Source organism: Triplophysa dalaica, chromosome 1 (genome assembly GCF_015846415.1).
Source record: "Triplophysa dalaica isolate WHDGS20190420 chromosome 1, ASM1584641v1, whole genome shotgun sequence".
Taxonomy (NCBI): Eukaryota; Metazoa; Chordata; class Actinopteri; order Cypriniformes; family Nemacheilidae; genus Triplophysa; species Triplophysa dalaica.
The window spans coordinates 11,721,392-11,741,662 of record NC_079542.1 but is presented as its reverse complement, the minus strand read 5'-3'; the positions used below and the strand labels follow the sequence as shown (position 1 = coordinate 11,741,662).

Genomic DNA, 20,271 nt, shown 5'->3' with positions numbered 1-20,271 from the left:
TAGAGTATATTGCTTAATTTAAATTGGATTAACTGATAGGTGCAAACATTTTCCTTTGTATAAATTGTTAATAATAACTGCAACTTGTTATTTAGCCAATAATATATCTTGTTCAAAGGATCAGAAAAGAATGTCCAGTCTTGTGTATGATAACCCCAACAACTGGTTACTTGGGACAGAAGCCTACATCCATTACCATTAGTCTACCACCATCCCAACATCCCTAACATAAATGCCTGTCACATTTGATAACAAAATGAGATTCAATAAATAACCATGACCTCGCACAGTTTAAGTACAACTTTATTAATACTGGAATCATCACAGTGTGTTGTGTTACATAGCTGTGACTAAACTTAACAAAATTAGAAGGATAAATATGACCAAAAAGGAAATAATGTTATCAACAACAGTGGCAAAATAGCTTTAGGAAAACGGCACAATAAATTAAGGAGCGTAAGAGAGGAAGCAGAAACAAAGACAACATCACCTGTAGCATTATTTAATTCAGAGGAAGGGGCTTGGCTTGTTCAAAAAACAAATGCACATTAATCTTGTACACAAGTATGAAATTATGAAACGTAATAAAATACACTGGCTAAATGTGTTGAGCTATGAAGCCTGCTTTTTTAGGACTGTTATGAAGTTTGGGGAAACGAGGGAGTGCGTGATGCTCCTTGTGTGTGTATGTGTGTGAGCAGCAAAGAAGAGACTGTGAGTCAGTCTGATAGCTTAAGACACCCATTTCAGTTTCCATGACACCCGCTTTCCAAGTCCTCCGCGAGCACACGACCAAGGCAGCGAGGGGAGATTGCGATGTCGTGGCTGAACTGAGCGTGGGAGACAGGTGTCTATCAGGGCATCTTCGAGGAATGGAACGCGAGGAGGGGGATGCGAGTGTTCCAGTCTAAATTAGTATTTCGTCCCTCGGTTGGCGGTGCCACATGCTCATGTATTGTCTACGGTTATGTGAGAGGTGTGATACACGATTGGAAATGAAACCGCAGATGGTGAAAAGTTACTGAGGGTTATAGCACGTGAATGTCAAAGGCATAAAGTTGCATAAGGCTGACGTTATATTTAATGATTGTGCGCTAACTCTATACATCATTTGGTTAGTTGTTACTCAACGTAAACAACCAGGTTGGCCAATTCACTTCTATTTGGCATTAGTTTGGCTTAACAAATTATACGCACAGGCAGAAATAAAGCCACTTGTTTCTTTTAATATGTGTTTGTGTGTGTGTGTGGGGGGGGTGGCAAAAAAGCCTACGTTTACAACAGAGCAATCAGTTGTGAGACCATGTTAGATTAAACAAATGTCAAATTATTGCCCTCAAAAAGAAACATACACACCACCAAAGAACACGTTTCTAAACCACATCTTTCACTATCTGTGAATCCTGAGCTTTAGAAAACAGGCCAATGATTTCATTTTCACAGCTAATCTGTGAGGTCTAACATACGAACATACGGACACCTACGCATAGCACATCATGACGTACAGCAGGAGACAGATGAGCGCGACATGAGTAATGTTAAACATGGCTGCACAAACGCCCGAATAATCACCTGAGAACCAAAAGAGTCGACGCTGCTGCATGTGGGTGGGTATCGAGACGCTGACAGCTGAGAAGTGACAGATTGTTTTTCTTCCATCCCCCAGTTTCCTCCGGGGGCTTTTAACTGTCATCGTGCTTCATGACCTCGGGGGCAGAACCCCGCTGAGACTGACATTACAATAAAGAGACAACAGTGAGCCGACTACATGCAATCAGACTCTTCTCTCTTATTTCCTCTTCACCTCCTCTCCGCTCCGCTGCCTTTCTGTTTCTCTCACCAATTACTGTCCACCGGCCTCATCTTTCTCACCTCATTCTACTTTCTCATTCTTAACCATTCAAGTCTCTTTCACTTGCACTAACTCTGCCATGAAAACCAGCAAAATGAAGTTCTGCATGCATGCTCTGCATATGTAAATAATACATAATGCTTTTTTGTCTAACTTGAAACTTAAGAGACATTGAGACTGTCCACCTACTTACGTTGTATGTGCAAGTGTATGAATATATACAGAATTATGTTCTGCTCTTTCATTGTTGGCCTTAAAGGAACAGTTTACCCATAAAATGTCTGTCTTTATTTACTCACACTCCAGTTGTTGTAAATCTGTATAAATTTCTTCGTTCTGATGAACACAGAGAAAGATATTTTGAAGAAAGCTTGTAACCAAACAGTTCGTGGAACCCCGAGGACTACCATGGTTGGACAAATTTAGTTTGTTCTGTTGAACACAAAAGAAGATATTTTGAAGAATGTAGCGAAGCAAACAGTTCTGGGGAACTTTTGACTACCGTAGTAATTTTTCCTACTATGGAAGTCAATGGAATCCGAGAACCGTTTGGTTACAAGCATTCTTCCAAATATCTTTTTCTGTATTCATATCAGAAAAAAGACATTTATACAGGTTAGGAATAACTCAAGGGTGACTAAATGACAGTATTTTTTTTGTGTGAACTGTCCCTTTAAATAGTGTTAGCCCTGTTCTTTCGTTTCATCTTGCTCGATTATGGTCCAAGTGTTCCAGAACAGCACTATTTTCACCAGAAGTTAGAACAGTCACGCACATCCATACTCACTGTGGCAAAGCAGATGTACATAGTTCGTTTTTTATGCTACAGGCATTCCTACAACAGAGTGCTCCACTTACGCAAAATAAATAAAAGCGAATCGAAAGTCAGGAAGAAATTAGTAAGCGGCTGACGTTTGTCGTGGATTTCTCAAGCAACAACACTATTTATGACTGCAGGGTTGACAGGGAGTCTTGGGAGAACAGAAAGTCACTCACAAACAGACACTACAGGACTAAAACTATGTTTTGACCTCCTATATCACCATCCAGTATCATCAGAGCATTGTGTTCCTCCCGTCAGGTGATAACAGGGAATCACCGTTCCGGTTACAGTACTGTGGTAAATAACGATGCTCAGAGTAACCAGCGACTTTCCGATTGGTCGGTTTTTATTCCTATGTCATCTATGACAGGCAGTGGAATGCTTTTATCATAAATAACTGGATGAGTTTTCCTCCTCGAGTTCATTCTCTCGTTTTTTCGTCCCTTCTTCCCTTCCGCAGATCCGTTAAGTCCCCAAAAATGGCAGCCAGGTATGTGCCTTCATCTAAGCTCTTTCAACAAGTTCCTGAAAAAATATATTTTACAAACTCAAATCGGAAATTAAATATATCACTCAACTTACTTTCCAAATCATTCTTCTGATTCTTCCCATCTCTGCCTCACGTCCTGTCTCTCTCTCTGACATCATCATACGCATCATCTCTGTGTGTCGCAGGGCATGGGACCGCGTCCTCTCACAGCATTCACCACACACAGTGTGGCCACAGTGACAACTAGTGGTCAAAACTTCACCTTAAAAGTGCTCATTTCTCATCCTTATTTACTTAAATAAGCCACACTTATTAAACAAGAAGTAACCGTCTTCAAAAGCTTCTGAAGACACCTGAAACCATACAGCTTTATTAAAAGCTGAACCTTCCCCTATCATCGAAAAAAAGGGAAAAAAACATTATTGCTCCATATTATCACGGCGGTTTCTCACCTTAACTCCACAAATCCATAAACCTGACACAAACATACTACTAAGAGTTAGGTGGATTAACTGCTCGTCTGGTAAATAAAGCAAACAAGAAAAAACAGAATACAACAGAAGCGTATAAACAAAATATAAATCCCGTCCCTCTACGCCAACCACAAGCTGACCTGCAGCAGAACCCAGCCCACCTCCAGCTCGACTATCAGACCAAACACCATAAACACTTTCAAAATGTGATATCATATTCACTGGAGGTGGGGACGGGGTTAAACAAGGTGTTGTGGAGGGCAGGATTTGAGAAACGCCCCTGAAATAAAGATGAGCTTCTCCGGCACTGATTCCTGGGGTCCATAGTTTGGGGTGGCTGTTATTTAAGGGGGACCATAGAGGGCCAGAAAATCCTCCAACATCCTGGTCCGGGATTCTTTCAGTAGTTCATTGTCTCACTACAGTTCAACTATCCCGTGGTGATGGGCGTGTTAATAAGACAAACATGCGTTCGGACACGCTACGAGTTATATTGGCCTCGGCCTGCTGTTACATATCATTAACTTTTTTCATTATTGTTATTCATTATTTCATCACGTATTTGCTCTATTGACTTTAAACATTTATTGATTTTTTTTATCCTCTTCAAGCTCATTTGCTAAAGAGTCAACTCGAAGTTTTCTTCGGTCTTGTTTCTCCATGAGCCATCACAAAATCCGTGGCGCGGAGCGATCGTTGGAGACGGTTTTGCGCAGTCGGACGCCTCGACGGATAGACACCAGCATGTCCTCACCCTCTTCCGGGTCAGGCTGGGACTCGGGGCCTGGAGGGGGCTGATTCGGAATTGAGGGGAAAGGAAACTGGCCCTCGCCTATGGCATGAGCGCTGGCCACCAGCTCCCCGATCTTCTCCACCAAACTATGACGGTTGGCGGCCAGAAGATGATCCTCTTCACCCGCTTGGCTGTACACGCTCATCTCCAAACCGCCCACGCCCCCAGCGCCCCAGGCCGTGTTGGGCAAGCTCAAGCGTTTTGGAGAGGCCTTGACGTACTCCAGAGCCCCCGGGGAGCCGTCGTCTGGCACATAAAAGACACATTCTTCGCTACCCACACGGGCGGGGGGGCCTATGTATCCGCCGGGCGAGTCAGGCACAGTGGGGGTCTTAACTGGCACAATGGGTGGGCGAATAGGTATAGGGCCAGCGTTGGAGAGGGTGCGTCTCACTCCGGGCTTGGTAGATGGCGTTCTGCGAATGGTGGCGGTGCCGTGCAAACCACCCCCACCGCCTCCCCCAGGTGGTCCACCCAGAGCACCGATTCCGCTTGGCAGGCCTGCAGTGCTGGCGGGGCGTTTAGTCTGTATCATGCGCCGGTAGTTCTGAGCGATATTACTGTGACGGGGAATTGTGGAGGATTTATCGAATTCAGCTTGGCCATCGGCCTCCGTGTCTCCATTGACTGAATAGGCATCATAATCAGAGCCTGATAAAAAAACACAGCCACCAATAAAATCATTAAAGTAAGGTCTTTTCTGAACTCCCCAACCACTTGACTTTTAATATTATTAGCACATAATAACGGCTGTGAGTTAGAAAGTAAACGTGGGAGTATACATGAGAGTAAATGTGGGTGCTTGTGAGTGTGTTACCCTGTGAGGGGATAGTATCTTCTGAACAAGATGGTGTGGTGGTCTGTGTGCTGTATCCACTGGAATACTGAAGGGAATCTCGGCTGCTCTTCTGCTGCTCCATGCTGAGTCCTCGTGTCAACACCATGGCCAGATCACTAGCAGCTGGAGAGACCTCCTCCCCATGCTGACCAATATACAAACATCAGTTGTTGAAAACATGCCTCTATAATGTTTTAATATGCTTTCGGACAAACTGTGCAAATTCATCAGTCTACACAATTGCTTAAATACTGTGTATTTTTGCCACAAAACTGCAGTTTTCCAAAGACGTATCGGATCACACAGTGAGCGAGTGGGTCTAGGAGTAGTTGTAATAAGATTTCATAATCATAAATATGTGTAGTTAAAGCTATAAAAGTTAAATTCAAGCAATCATTTTATTTTTATAATAAAAGGGTTTAAAAATGTCATTTTGATGAATAAAGTTTACAATTATCAACTTAAGTTTTCAAAAACTTTTTTTGAAAAATCTGGAGATGCATAAATGTTTTAAATTATTTTTGCAACGTTTTTGAAATGATGTGTGGACTGAATAATAAAGGAAATGGCAAATAAAAGCATATCAATACTAGACAGTTTCAGCAGCAACAACATTGACAAATGTCATGTGGCCCAAACTTAACTTCCGGTTGACCTTCACAAAGAATCAACTGTTTAACAATTATAATTTAATTTTTATACAATGAATATACAATATTAATCTTAATATCAATTAATTATAAAATAAATTGTTATATTACTAGTCGGCACTACCCATATCGATAACCAAAGATAGACCGGTGTGTCAGATGAAACCATATATACCATAAAAGCATAAAAGATCCCATGGTCAGACCTCAAGAGTTGTGTATGGTAAAATGAGAGTTCGTTTCTGCAAATTCTAGGAAAAGTGTGATTATATTGAAGTTAAAACTGATAAAATGGTTTGCTTTGTTATAGTCTCTTTGCACACATAATTCCTTTATGTAACATGTGTGTAACTCCAGAGCTTTGTTTTAATATTGTTAATATTAGGTGGGGAAAATGTTCATAAACAAAGAGTATATGACCCTAAGCTTTTGAAAGTTATTGCATATGATATATAGATATATACCCTTTTTATTTACTTAACATCTTCAACTTCAAACTTTAAACTACATTTTGCTTTCACACAATGAAAAATGTGAGGTATTACGTTTTTGATGCATTTTTCAAATTTGCTGAAGCTTACCTTCGCAGCTATAGTAGCCGGGGTCATCCTTGGTCTCTGAGGGTCTTCTGAATGCATCCCAGAATATCCCTGAGACTGAGGAGAGGTTTCTGCCTCCCTCAGCCTATCAGCCTCTTTCCTCCTCTGAATTGTGCTGGCTAATGGCTGCTCATTGGAAGCTACCTTGGACCAATCCTAAAGAAGTAGGTGTGGTTAGTTCTGGGTAAAAATAAGCATTGTATGGTTCTCAAGGGCAAGAGAGATCACCGGCCGACTATCCAGCAGTTTGAGTGTCCTTTAAACCCGGTTGGATTGAGTATCATGTGCTTTAGAAAACGGCCAATTCGCTGTGTTTGTGTCACTGAACTCACGGGTACCTTCCGTGGCCTTCTCGGTTTAACAAATCTCACAGCTAGAGATTTGAAACCAGGATAAAACAGCAAACATTAATGCAGTGTGTTAAAAAGCAAAATGGCTTAATGAATGGTTAAGCAGGATGAAACCAAGCAGAACTTTGTCAAGCGTAAATCAGGAGCCCTGCTGAAAAGATGAGATTGCTGGTCCAAGCTGGTTTATGATGGTCAGTGCTGGTTTGGCACCAGACAACGTGTAACAGAAAACACAAAATATCCAGTTGACCAGCATTGATCTTTTCAACAGGGAGGCGCATATTCAACATGCAAGCATGGACACAAAAAAAAAAACTGCAATGAAAAAGTGCCAATGGAGACAAACCTTCCAGCAAGATGTGGGAGAGGGTGTGTTGGATCCAGGGGAGCGGTTAAAGGGTGGGGACGCAGGAAGTATGACAAAGAAAGGCCTGATGGAGCCAGTGTGAGAGAGAGCAGGGCGGAAGGTAGCGAAGGACGAGCCAAACTGCGGAACGATAGAGATAAGATTGAGACCGTCAGAGTAGTGATAGTATCCCTCCCCTTACACAGGGGCAGTGAAGGCTTTGTGTGCGGCCACCGCTTTTCAGACACATGCTGAGAGTGGCAAGGGAAGATCAGATGTGATGAGAAAATGCTAAAACCAGCAGGGGAGTGAAGAGCCCATCAACAGCAGAAACCACACAGGTCTCATATACAAACAATGCACGATAGCACATACAGTTACAGAAAATTCATGTCATAGTGTATACTTACTGTAGTAGGTGAGCTACACTCACTAACTGATTGACAGGTCTCAGACGCCTCTGAAGATGCTGAACTCGATGATTTCTGTAAGAGAGACAGTTCCAGACAAATCTCAGATGGGACAATAATTATTTGGTTGTAATAAATGGATGCTTAAAAAATCATCCATATTTCACATTAACGCTTGTATCGTGTTATGCAAGTTTTAAAAAACAATGTATAAAATACATTACATTAACATACATGTTTACTTTAATCCATTTACAAGCAACATAAACAACATATATGGTTAACATTTGACACATCACATTTATTAAAAGAGGTGCTTATTGTTTTTTGGCTAATAAAGTGTGGAAATAAATCATATCTTTTTTAAATAATTGTAAATATGTATATATATAATAATTTTTGGTAAACACTAACCAAATTACTTGGCCTGTCATTTTGTGTTGCCAAGTTAACCTCCAAAAGTGACCAAAGTATGGCTACAGTTCTAAAATTGTAGAGATTTAGACACCCACAATAAAAACAATGTACTACGCTAAAGTATTTACTATTATAACGTGTAGTAAGATACTATAGTATTTTCAAACCTTACTACAGTAAATATTAAAAAATACTATGGTATTTATGACAGTTCAACAATTTCAATTATAGCAAATATTTAATTATACTAACATTACTAATATTATGCTTTTTTATAGCATACTTTTATAGCATGAAACAGCTTTTATTATTAGTTAATTGATGTTATATTGTATATAATAGCGTAAATATTATTGTATATTACAGTATATTTTATGTGGCTAGTTTTTTTCTATTATTTAATGAATTTGATTTAAAAGTTGAGGAGTTATATGCACTACCTCAAAAGGAAATAATAAACACTGTCTAGTGTGTTTGGCATTATTTCTCAAGCTTATGCGTAAAGTGACAGTTCACCCAAAAATTCGGTCATCATTTACACCATTTCAAACCTGTATGACTTTCTTTATTCTGCAGAACACAAAAGAAGATATTTTGACAAATGTTGTAAACTGGCCCCCATTCATTTGCATTGGTTTTGTGTCCATACAATAGAAGTGTATGGGTGAAAGTCAATCAGGTTTCAAATGACTAGAGGCGAACGATGACAGAACTTTCATTTATGGCTGAACTTTCCCTTAAATAATTAAGATAAATTCTTAGGCATGTAATATACATTAAGTAGGCAGCAGAATCAAAGCCGAACAAAATATCTTTTTTTTCAGTGAGGAGAGAAAGTAGCAGTTTGACTCAAAGACAAGTGGATTTATCTTAAACATGGAATGTTTAATAGAGATAATCTAAATGTAGATAAGCTCTTCTGTGATATAAGTATATATTCCACATACAATGCTGAACAAGCACAGTTTACACGTATGTTTGATCAACACCATTTTGTAGTGCCATTTTTTCCAGATAATGTAATAAGCCACATAAAATGGTGTGCAATGTAAAGTCTTGCCCACAAGAGGGCACTGTAATACCCATTCACATACATGGAATCTTGTTGTTTTGCTAGAGATAAGAATAGACCTATTTCACAGCATGATGTGTACAAACTGGAAGTAGGCTGAACGCCGGTCAATGCTCTAGCACCGTTCACTACACAGAACAGTTGAGGAGACCAGAAGATGCTACGCATGTAGCGCTCCCTTTATGCTGATTTGTCTAACATATATCAGACCTTGATAATAAATTAATCGCTCAAAAAACAATGTTTTTGTCATTTTTGTTTTCCCTCTTTTTACATCGCCCAGTAAACCATGAATATATATCGGACAACATATTTAACTTTTGAATTTGGCAAATAAAATGAATGCCTGTGTGAAAAAAAATGAATGAATTAATGTTTTCCCCTACTTCCGGTCTCTGTCGCCATTTTGTGAAATAGGCGTATTACAGGATGATAAACCCATGGCTACTTCAAGCTCAGATTGCATCACCCTATTTTTAAAAGGGAGAAATTTGAAGAGCTCATTTTCATGCAAAGCAGAGCCTTTATATCTTCTGTTTATTTATAATGGAAAAGTACATCAAGTGTGGCTGATCGTAGTTTTTCAGTCACTGAACAGAAACCATAGGGGTTGTTAAATTCATATTTACACTTATGGCTTGTTTTCAGTTAGACATCTGCCCGATTAACCGAAAATATATGTCACGTGATTTATGTACAACTTGTGAGTGAAGAATGGTAAAATGCTGCTGCATCCGAAAGCCAGTCGGCGATCCCCTACAGAAACTCAAATACGCACTGCAGAAGAAGACCATAACACACATAGTTCTAGGAAATGCCTAAGGACATGTATTTATCACTGGTTCTCAAGCCTCCTCAGGTATTTTCATGATAATGAATTATATTTATAATGATCATGCTTGACAGGTGTCAAGCATGATTTTTTAACTGCACGTTATAAGCGACTCAAACTCGCACTGCTTTTAGATCGAGCAGCATTTCTTACTGATCCCAGAGCCGTGCTTCACAGACAAGATACGCATCAATAAAATAATCGATACCTTGCATTATCGTAGCCAGCTCGGTTTCAGCAGGATTTGTGGTAGCCACGATTGATCGTGCACATGTCTATAGTTTGCTAAACCTAAGACGTACACATTTATGTTAACTGAAATTAAATAAAGTATAGACATAAATCTTCATTTATTCAAGTTAAAAATGTTGCAACACCATTTTGTTAAAGTTTCAGTTTAGGTGAAGTTTTAGTTTAAGTTAAGAGTCGCTTCAATTATTAACTAAACATGAAGGAAAACTACTAAAACCAGAACATAAAAAAACAAGTATATAATATATAACAAAACTTTAATAACTCTGCTAGTTTTAGGTCACTATATGTGATTTCCATAAAGCAACTCCGCTGAAAAAAAAAAATTTGTGATGCAAATCAACAGTGAAACTGAAAACATCTCTCTGAAACATTTCTTATACAAAACGTCATTATGAAATACCTGGCTGGTTATATCAGAGGGCATTGGTGACGGGGGTTTGGAATAAGCATTGGCGTCCTGTGAGATGAAGCCGGAGTCATGGGAGGAGACGCTGCTGAGGCGGTGGGCGGCAGTGGTCATCGGCTGGGCCAGGCTGCGGTAGCGACAGGACGAACCGGGTGAGTGAGTCTGAGAGCCCCCAGAGGACCGAGAGGCGCTACTGTGGGCACTGTTAACACTGCTGCAGGGGTGAGGAAGGGTGTGACAGGGCGAAGGACCAGGATACAAGATGTAGTAGTGAACATGTCAGGGAGATGAAGTAAGAGGAGGTGCATGAATAACATTCACAAAATCACAATGAGGATTACAGGATGAGGTGTACAAGATGATTAACAAATACAGAAATGAAAAAGAAAGATCATAGGATAAAATAGGAATGGGAGATTTATGAGGGAATTTTGACACAATGGTATATAAAATAAATAATCAAATATTTGGGAAAGAGTGATGTCATGGTAAAAGGGAACAAACAAATAAAGTTTTCGAGCAGTGATGGGTGAGAATGAAAGTTAGAGTGAGGGGAGGCAAAGGAAAAACACGTGTAAGACAAAGTTTGACAGGTGTGATACAGGGGGCCTTGTATGGAAAGCAAAGGTTGTGTTTAAATGTGTCGGCCCCCTTTGATTCCATACAAGGTGGTTCACACAAACACAAACAGGTACTGCATAACACAAAGGTTTAATTGGCCCTGGAGCTAATGGTGTAATGAAAACCCAAATGGGACTGGTTATGTAAAAGTGACTATTAAACCGTAATTGTGATATCATTTAAAACACTATTCCAGATTAACATGAACACATGAATATTAGACGGATGCTGCTGTTGGAGTTTTAGTTGTATTTAACCTGGAATATTCACTTAGGAGAGCACAGCGCTGAAGTTACTGCGAGCCTATAAGTCCTTTTTCAGCCACTTGATTGCAAATTAATTGTTAATGGAGTAAAAAAAAAACATGTTTAGTGTCATTGCTGCTGTTACACTATTGACTTAATCACAGGAAATAAATGGCTGAATTACACAAATCAATAAGTGTTAAACTGTGTTTGTTTAAAGCAATAAAAAACATTTTATCGACCAAAGTATGTGCTGTGAGATTGAACTGTGGATTCTGATGTAATAAAGGGGTTTACAGATGTGATGTTAACATACAGTGAGATTGTGTGGAGCAACAGCAGCGGCAGTAGCTCTCTCTGTCTCTCTCTCTCTCTCTCTCTCTCTCTCTCAAAAACACTCACATTCAAAATGTTCCTTCACAAAAAAATTATTGGTAGACTGCCAACACGCAATTTATATTTTGCAGTTAACGTTGCTATTTCAAAACACTGTGCTTCTGCTATGCAACAAACAGCAACGTTTGTTATTACGGTAAAATATTGTATCAATTTATCAAATTAAATAAAAGCCAAACTCACATTACACAACACAAACAATACAGCAGAAATAAAGTAATTACTGTGACCACATATACAAATTTACTGTGTCAACATACACTAACACCTCTCTCTCTCACCTGCACATGCTGCTTTTCCTGGAGCCGGAGCTGCTGGGGGAGGAGGGGGGAGTCTGGTAGGACCAGGAATAATCAGACCCCTTAAGATCTTTTATAACCTAAAGAAAGAGACAATGTTAGTTTTGGTCTCAAATAAAGATAATAATACCAGCATTTTTTATCTTTGGGTCCATATGAGAAAAACTGTTTTAAACAAACTAAATGATGTTTATATGAAAAGGTAAAAATGCAGAAAGTTTTGTGTGAGGATACGGTTTAGGGGATGGGGATACAATATACAGTTTATGCAGTAGAAAAAATATGTCCATGTAAAATCCCCAAAAACACCAAGTTTGTGTGCGTGTGTTTGTGTGTGTATACCTGCTCGCTGGCTGGTGGTAGTTTGTGGGGATCAGAGGTTAAAACAGTGAGGTCATCAATAATAGCCTGGAGATGAGTGATCTCTCCCAGCATGGCAATCTCTCCATTCTAACAACACAAAAGGCCCACAAGTTCAAAGGTTCTAAAAGGATACACCTGTCCATCTTCTAAAAGCATACACCAAAAAAGCATACACTTCTAAAAGCAAAGCATATACCATACACCATCTTCTAAAAGCATACACCTGTCTGAATATTTCCTTAAAGTGATAGTTAACCAAAAAATGAAACTTCTGTCATCATTACCTCACCCTCTTGTCATTTCAAACCTATATGACTTTCTCTCTTTCACAGAACACAAAAGAAGATATTTTGAAAAATGTTGTTGACCGAACTGCCATTCACTTGCATTGATTTTGTGTCGATACAATGGAAGCTAATGGGTTCCACCTCTTTACAGATATCAACATTCTTCAAAATGTCTTCTTTTGTGTTCTGCAGAAGAAAGAAAGTCATACAGGTTCGAAACGACAAGAGGGGGAGTAAATTATGACAGAATTTTATTTTTTGGGTGAAATATCCCTTGAACTAAAACCTTATGTCACAGAGATTAATAAAGGATCTATCTATATCTATATATCTGTTAACTGTGTCTATGTTTGAACTCCTTTTCATAAAATATTTCATTTAAAAGATGAAATAGGGAATATGGATAAGCCTGATAACTCATAACTTCCTGATAACTCATGAAGTGTGCAAAATAATCAGCATTAAAATCGAGTTTGATTTATAATTCAAACTCAAAAATGACTTTTAATTGATGTTTCCTATATTTCCCTGTGTAACGCTTATCGAAGACACCTTTAAAGCTCAGTTTGTGAAATTATAGTAAAAAGTGCATTTGTGAGATGAGCTTTACCACGACGGGCTGCAGGAAGCTGATGAAGGTACAGAAACGTCCTCTCTCTTCCACCAGGGCACGCCGCACCGCCTGCTTCTCTGTCTCCTCCATCAATAGGTACATGTCATTAACATCCTGCATGGCACTGTCCAGCTGAGGCTGTAGGTCTCCACGGCCTGAAGGGGGCGACAGAGAACACGACAGAAGAGAGGCAGACAGGAGTGGGTATGAAACAAGGTAAAGAATGGACAGAATGAAAAAATGGCCAGAAAGATATAAATGAAATAAGAGTATTAACAAAGCATAAAAGCAATAAAAGGAAAAGGGAGAAAAATATGAACATTAGAATATGAGCCACAATATTCTCTCCGACAACAACAAACGTAATGGATACAAAAAACACGGGAGATGATAAACTACTCCGAATAGCAGCTACACAACGACAAATGCCTTTAAACTCAGTACTCTGTCTTCTACTCGTAATGATAGACATGAAATGTCCCAGAAGAAGGTAAAAGTTTAACTCATGCAGACTAGATTGTTAGAAATGGCCATAACTCCTACTGAGGAAGCAAAGTAATCTGCACTAGAAATACTTCCAGACAAAGGCAGAATGCATGCTGGGATAGAATCAGCAAAATCATGCAAAAAGCGAGACGGAGCTGTCATTCTAAATCACTCGCTCAGAATGTCATGTGGAGGTTAAATCTTATTCTGAAGAACAGTCTCTTTTGAATGACTTTGTTGAGCCAGGTAAAAAGGCCATGCAGAAAAAGAACGAGAGAATCTAAGAGTGCAACAGCTTATCGTGGAGAAACATACTCACCCTGTAGCTCTAGAGAGGGAGAAGAGACGAAAGAGAGAGAAAGAAACAGGTTTTCCAAAAGAAGGATATGAGAGAGAGAGAGAAAGAGAGAGAGGAGAGAGAAAGGAGGGAGAGCACTGTGTTAGGGTTAGTATTAGGAAGCAATTCAGCTCATGGCATGGCCAAATTGTTTCAGCAAGGTCAAAGGTAAAACAGCAACCAAATCAATCCAAAATGACAAGCAGCCAAATCATACCACAAATAAAAATAGGACCAGTGTTAAATATACCGTATCCTTTAAATCTCAAACAGTCTTACAAATAATGGGAAATCTGACTCTTAAAGGAACAGTTCATCCTAAAATGAAAATTCTTCTATATCTTCCGCTTTCAAAAACCTGCATGACTTTCAGCAACACAAAATATATTTCTGTAGCAAAACATCCACAGTTATCTGTACGCCACACACCTGTCATATGGCAGCTGTCAAAGACTACATTCATGATGCTTTTAAGATAGTGCTATTTTGATATTTTTGGAGCTTGGCAGCGCCTAGTCAACATCGGCTTTCATCGAATAGAATCCACGACATTTTGCTAAACCTCTCCGGAGTTAAACGGATGAAAGAAAGTCATGTTTGAAAAGACACGAGGGCAATAAATTCTAACATGGTTTTAATATTTGGATGAACTTTCCCTCTAACACGATAAATCTTTAACAGCAGAGTCTGCCTAGTAACACACAGAATTGTCATCCTATCTTCAAGAGCAGAAATTATTGGCCGCTGGGAGGAGATCAGATACTGCTTAGCAAATGAGATGAGGGATGCACTTATGCTTTTTAGCCTGCAGAGGGAGTCACATTACAAAGTATGTTTTTCTCATATAAATGGATCAGTAGACTAAACAACTAGCACATCGTGAAGAGCTTTCCAGTCAATTCGGATTTTGTAAAAACACATGTATTACTTCAGAGACTGTCCATTTTCTACCACAGACGCCAGTGAATAGTGCACATTCAACACTGACATTGATCAAACAACAGCTTATTCAGATCCAAAAAATGGCCAGCTTTGACCTTGAAGAAATGTCCTTGACATACGATCAACCTCTCTGCTTAGTGTGATGTAACGTAATTCAACAGTTGTACTTGACTTTATGTTGTTTGTGCTTGCTTGTAGGACAGCACTACCTTGTAGTCTTCATTGGTTGTAAGGAACCATGTCCAAATTTTGATTGTCTAGTTAAGTATTTAATTCAGTGTTTACCTTTCCTGGCTTTCTTCTGTAGTTTAATGGTGTCTGAAGATTTCTTCTTTATTTCATGACGAGAGCGTTTGTATTCTGTGAACAAACAAATGTGTGGACATTTCGTTGTTGTTTATCATGGCATGAGCTATATAAGTGAATATAGAAAAAGGCAGCGCTTAGTCACCTTTGGCATGGTCCTTGTCCAGTTGATTGGCTGTTTTTTTCCAGTCTTCAATGCGGTCCTGAAGTGGGGTTATTAGGCTATCCATCAAAGCACTGAGAGAGAGAGAGAGAGAGAGAGAGAGTGTTAAGTGTTGAGTGTTGAACAAAACTAAAGTGTTTAAGATGCTTCTGGCTTTTGATAAACACAATTCAACCCAGACTGTGTAGTATGTACACTACTGGTCAAGTTTGGGATAACTCACTCATTCTTTATTTATATATTTTTCCACATTTTAGAATGATAATAAACATCAAAACCACGGAATAGTACCAATTGCAACTGTGGGAATTATGTTGTGACTAAAAGCATTCAAAATAAATGAACTGCAATCTATTTTAGCACCTTCAAAGTATTTGAATTTGCAAAATTGTTCTTTTGGCATTTTATAAGATAGTTTCTTGATGTCTCAACCAGGGACGCTTTTAAAACAGTATTGAATGAATTTCTGTCTATGCTGGATCTTATTGCCTGCTTTTTATTCATTATTTTGTCCAAATCGTCCATTAAAAAAAAATGTAGTTTTCTAGCAAGAAAGTAATATGTTTGCACAATTATATGTTTGTCAACACAAGTGATTTCGAACACCGAAACATAAACCATCAATTTAAACAATTTTAAGAGAATGAGAAACATTTTTGTCAAGTAATCCCAAACTTTTGACCGGTAGTGTACATTTGAATGTTTCATAACTCATAGCTATGAACAATGAGAACAATGACACAGAAAGTGGACGACAGAAGGTGTGTGTTCATACTTAGTAAAATGGCGTAGTTTAGCCTCGATGCTGCGATGTCTCATACACATCCGGGTCAGCGCTGATCCAATATCCCTGGTGGCACCTACAGAACACACATTTGACAGAAAACAGTCAGAACAAAACTTAACAAGAGATGATTATAGTAGCATATACAGTAACAACAATGACTACAGCAGTCCTTCAAATATTTACATTGACACTTTTACTAAATGTACACAGTTCAGGCTGTATACATGAAGCAGTTACATTGAAAGCACTACCTAATGTGTGAGTGTAACCTGTAGCCAGAGTATAAATAAAGCTATTTTTAGACGCGGGTGAACATTTGGAAAATCCTGACCTCAGTATTTATTACAGGCAGTCTGCTTTCTTCCAAAGAAGGTGGCTTGGAAACCTACTATTTAACCGAAGTGTTTACACGTCAAACTGAATTGTTGAACAGAGAAGGCGATAAATAAAGTTTGGAAGTGTTAACTGGACCCGCACCAGACATTTAAATTGTACCAATGAGACAAAGTTCTTAAAAAAGTTTATAAAACATAACATGAAAACATACAAAATAAACGTTTGAAGATAAAAAGTAAACACTGGCTGGTAAAGTAACTCAAAACATACTAAAGTATCAGTCCACTAAACATTGAAGGCCTCAGTGTGCTTCTAAATGACAAGCTGGAAGCAGAAAGCACTGATTTTCTCATTTTTACCACACATTAGCACTTTCAGCTTTTTTTCTGAGTAAAGAAAATAAATTCCAGCATTAAATCTGGCTCTGTGCTGACCTTAGATCTCCCAGCACCAGACTGCAGAATGCCATCCAGGCGGCTTACAGTAGTTTAACAATCAAGGTTTTTCAGGGTTTATCTAAATGAGACCAACGTAAAAAGGACACCCACCCACCGTGACCACAAAATTCTGCCATCTAGGCCAAACGTCTCTTTGTGAGAACTGACTCAAAATCATAACTATTCTCACTAAATGTTTGAGTATGGTCTGCATTTGCATTCCTAATTTGACCGATAATATTACATTGCATCACTCTCAAAGGTCAAAGAGTCAATCATGATGCCAAGACATGAGCTTATTCACTTAAAGGTCTTCTAAATTAATAGACATGAACGCAAATCATAAGGGTAGGCTGAGATGTTTGAGAACATTAAAAGGTCCAAATATCAAATTAAATACAGGCTCAGAACAAATATGTAACATCTCATTATTGATCCCTTAAAGGTGCGATTACAACCTATTAACTGTCGTAACTTTGTTAACAAAGCCTACACATTGAAATGCATGTTCACACTAAAATAGCGGTAACTCCTAAATTCTTTGTAATACAGACTTATAGTTGGTCTCGTTTGAAAAAAGAAAAGTAGTTGATTATTGCTAAAAAAAATGTTATGTTCCAAGGTGTGTTGTTAGGTTTATTGTAAAAAATAAATCAATATTTTTTAAAGTTTTTCTATGATTAAAAAATACATTCAAAAAATAGGGGTCATAAAAGAATAACAAAAAATCTAAGCACACTCTTTATAAAAAGAATCAATTACTCTCCCTACATAAATTATTTTAAAAAACGCCAAAGAAATCTGTATTCCAGAGTCTTAGACCTATCCAATGATATATAGTTTGTCATGATTCGATTTGAAATTACATCGCATATTGACGCAAACCTAGGTGTCCCGTGTATGGAACGGGTGACAGTTAACAGGCTACAGGGATCTATTGACAGAAATGTAATATAACATACATAACTATGTCTTCAGAGGTGTATAAAGACCTTACATAATGAAGCGGTATGTTTTTTTTACCTTAGAATGAGCTTTTTGCCGTTGGTTGCAATTCGTAACCTCACCACTGGATGCCGCTAAATTTAATAAAAGTGGACCTTTAAAGATCCCTCACAGTAAATCCTGCCCTACAATGGATAGCATCGGGACAATTTGTATGTATTAACAATTTGTACGTATGACTAAGATTTTCAGCATGGCTGCTCTGAGGTACGCATGTTGACACCCAGAAGAGCACACATGCATATAAACACAGAAAGAGGCTGAAGTAGGCATGAAAGAAGAATCATTCATAATTAACACATTCCTTCCTCATGCCTCCTGTTCTACCCAGCAACCATTCATTAATACAACCCACAAACACACACACACATACATACACAACACACCCACAGTGGAGTCAGCTGATACATGTTAGACAATGTCTAATATCAAAGCACCATAGCCCTTTCATGGGTGAAAAGTAAGAGTGAAAAATTGACCAAAGGCAACTAGAAAATGTGTGAATAGAGATGGAGAGAGCAAGAGAGCGTTCTTTGCACATTTTAATTGCTTTTGAATTGAGCCGTCTCTCAGCCTGTGCTTGTGTCTGTCTACAGTGGCATTGTATGGTTTTCTGTTTGTGGTTATTACTTTCCTCTGAAGACCACACAAACAAAATCTATAATACAAAATGGAGACTTCTGACATCTGGGAAATATTACATTTTATTTATACGCATGCACTTCTGCTCTTATACACATGTGCATGCAACCATTAAAAGGAACCCTAATTTGCTCTTTCTTTGCTCGGGGGAGATGGACTGAAGAATAAAAAATGGATATAAATGAGACTATCAGTATGTGCATTTAAAATTGCAAATCTCTTGAGTGCATGACTGTGCAAAACTCAACACATTGCAAGGCATTGTTGAGAACAATTTTGAAACTCTAGAGATTGCTGTGAGAAATATCTGACAACCAGGAGAGTCTCTATTTGCTCTTCCTTTATCCGGACTACTGCCTGTATTGAATATATTATATTGAAGAGATCTCAACTGTGATTTTTTTGCTTATGGGCATGCTCAGTTTTCTTAATGTGTGTCTGATGTAAATCTAAAAGATTTTTGGATGTCCAGCCTGGCGTGTTTTTACTGCAGTAATCTGTATAGAGTGTCAGAACTCACAGAGTGCTGTCACCTCCATCTGTTACAGCAGTCTGTGTTTACTGTTGCCCCCACTGCTAGGACCCTCTCAGCCACGATAGCCCGCACATATTGATTTTTCTCATGGCATTTAGTCACCGCAAGCAGAACACTGAGCAAATCTCAAGCTGACAGTGAAAACATAATTTAAAACAATTAATCATACAATGATATACTAAAAATAAACTAAAAAATGGATGTTTCCTCTTCTCCTAATTTTGAATTAAAAACAGTCTGACAGATTTTTCATTTACTAAACTAATGGGCAGTTTTAACTGGCTAGTTAGTAACCGGCCAGCCTCTTTGCTGTTTCCAGGGCAACAGACGGTGGATGAGACATGTGGAGCAGACTGTGCATTGAGTGGTGCAAAAATGAATCAATCTGTCCTGAATGACAGGATAGTCGCCGCTATAAGAGTACACCGGGATCGTCTCGAGTCATTCATCGGTTGCTACATACCGTCTTAACTTATATTGATCTTAACAATCAGGCCAGAAGCACCATCTAAATGATTGCCTCTCTAGATTCTTAGTGATAACTGTTAAAAATAATGTACCACATGTTCATTGGGGTAAATGCATAGTTAAATGCTTATTGATTCATTTGAGGAAAATCATTTTAGACAAAGTGTCAAATCAAATTAGTGGTATTAAAAATACATGTAACAAAATGCAACAAAAAGGAGACAAAAAAAGTTGTGCTTTAATAAACAATTAAAAAAACATAATATGATAAATGGTAATCATTCAGCATTATACCTACCATGGATTTTGCAGTTAAAAAGTAACACTGCAATTGATCATTTTATCACTGAAAAATCCTGTTTAAGCATGAAATAGCACATGTAAAAGCTTTTTCCTT

The 20,271-nt window shown here is 38.6% G+C and overlaps 1 protein-coding gene across 6 annotated transcripts in view; it reads right to left on the bottom strand.

Moving 5' to 3' along the window:
• Positions 1-285: 285 nt before the first annotated feature.
• mtss1lb (MTSS I-BAR domain containing 2b) overlaps positions 286-20,271 on the bottom strand; it is a 55,586-nt gene continuing 35,600 nt past the window's right edge. The window contains exons 4-16 of one of the 6 annotated variants that reach the window (XM_056747545.1): positions 16,440-16,524; positions 15,647-15,738; positions 15,481-15,555; positions 14,236-14,244; positions 13,428-13,585; positions 12,510-12,617; positions 12,150-12,247; positions 10,601-10,820; positions 7,625-7,699; positions 7,215-7,355; positions 6,501-6,674; positions 5,249-5,414; positions 286-5,082 (exon numbers count right to left, since the gene is read on the bottom strand). In XM_056747545.1, the coding sequence (XP_056603523.1) occupies positions 4,307-5,082; positions 5,249-5,414; positions 6,501-6,674; positions 7,215-7,355; positions 7,625-7,699; positions 10,601-10,820; positions 12,150-12,247; positions 12,510-12,617; positions 13,428-13,585; positions 14,236-14,244; positions 15,481-15,555; positions 15,647-15,738; positions 16,440-16,524 (2,177 nt within the window). In that variant the 3' untranslated portion in view covers positions 286-4,306. The remainder of the gene's footprint in view (positions 5,083-5,248; positions 5,415-6,500; positions 6,675-7,214; positions 7,356-7,624; positions 7,700-10,600; positions 10,821-12,149; positions 12,248-12,509; positions 12,618-13,427; positions 13,586-14,235; positions 14,245-15,480; positions 15,556-15,646; positions 15,739-16,439; positions 16,525-20,271) is intronic. The other 5 variants (XM_056747565.1, XM_056747581.1, XM_056747555.1 and 2 more) reach the window with 5 other exon arrangements.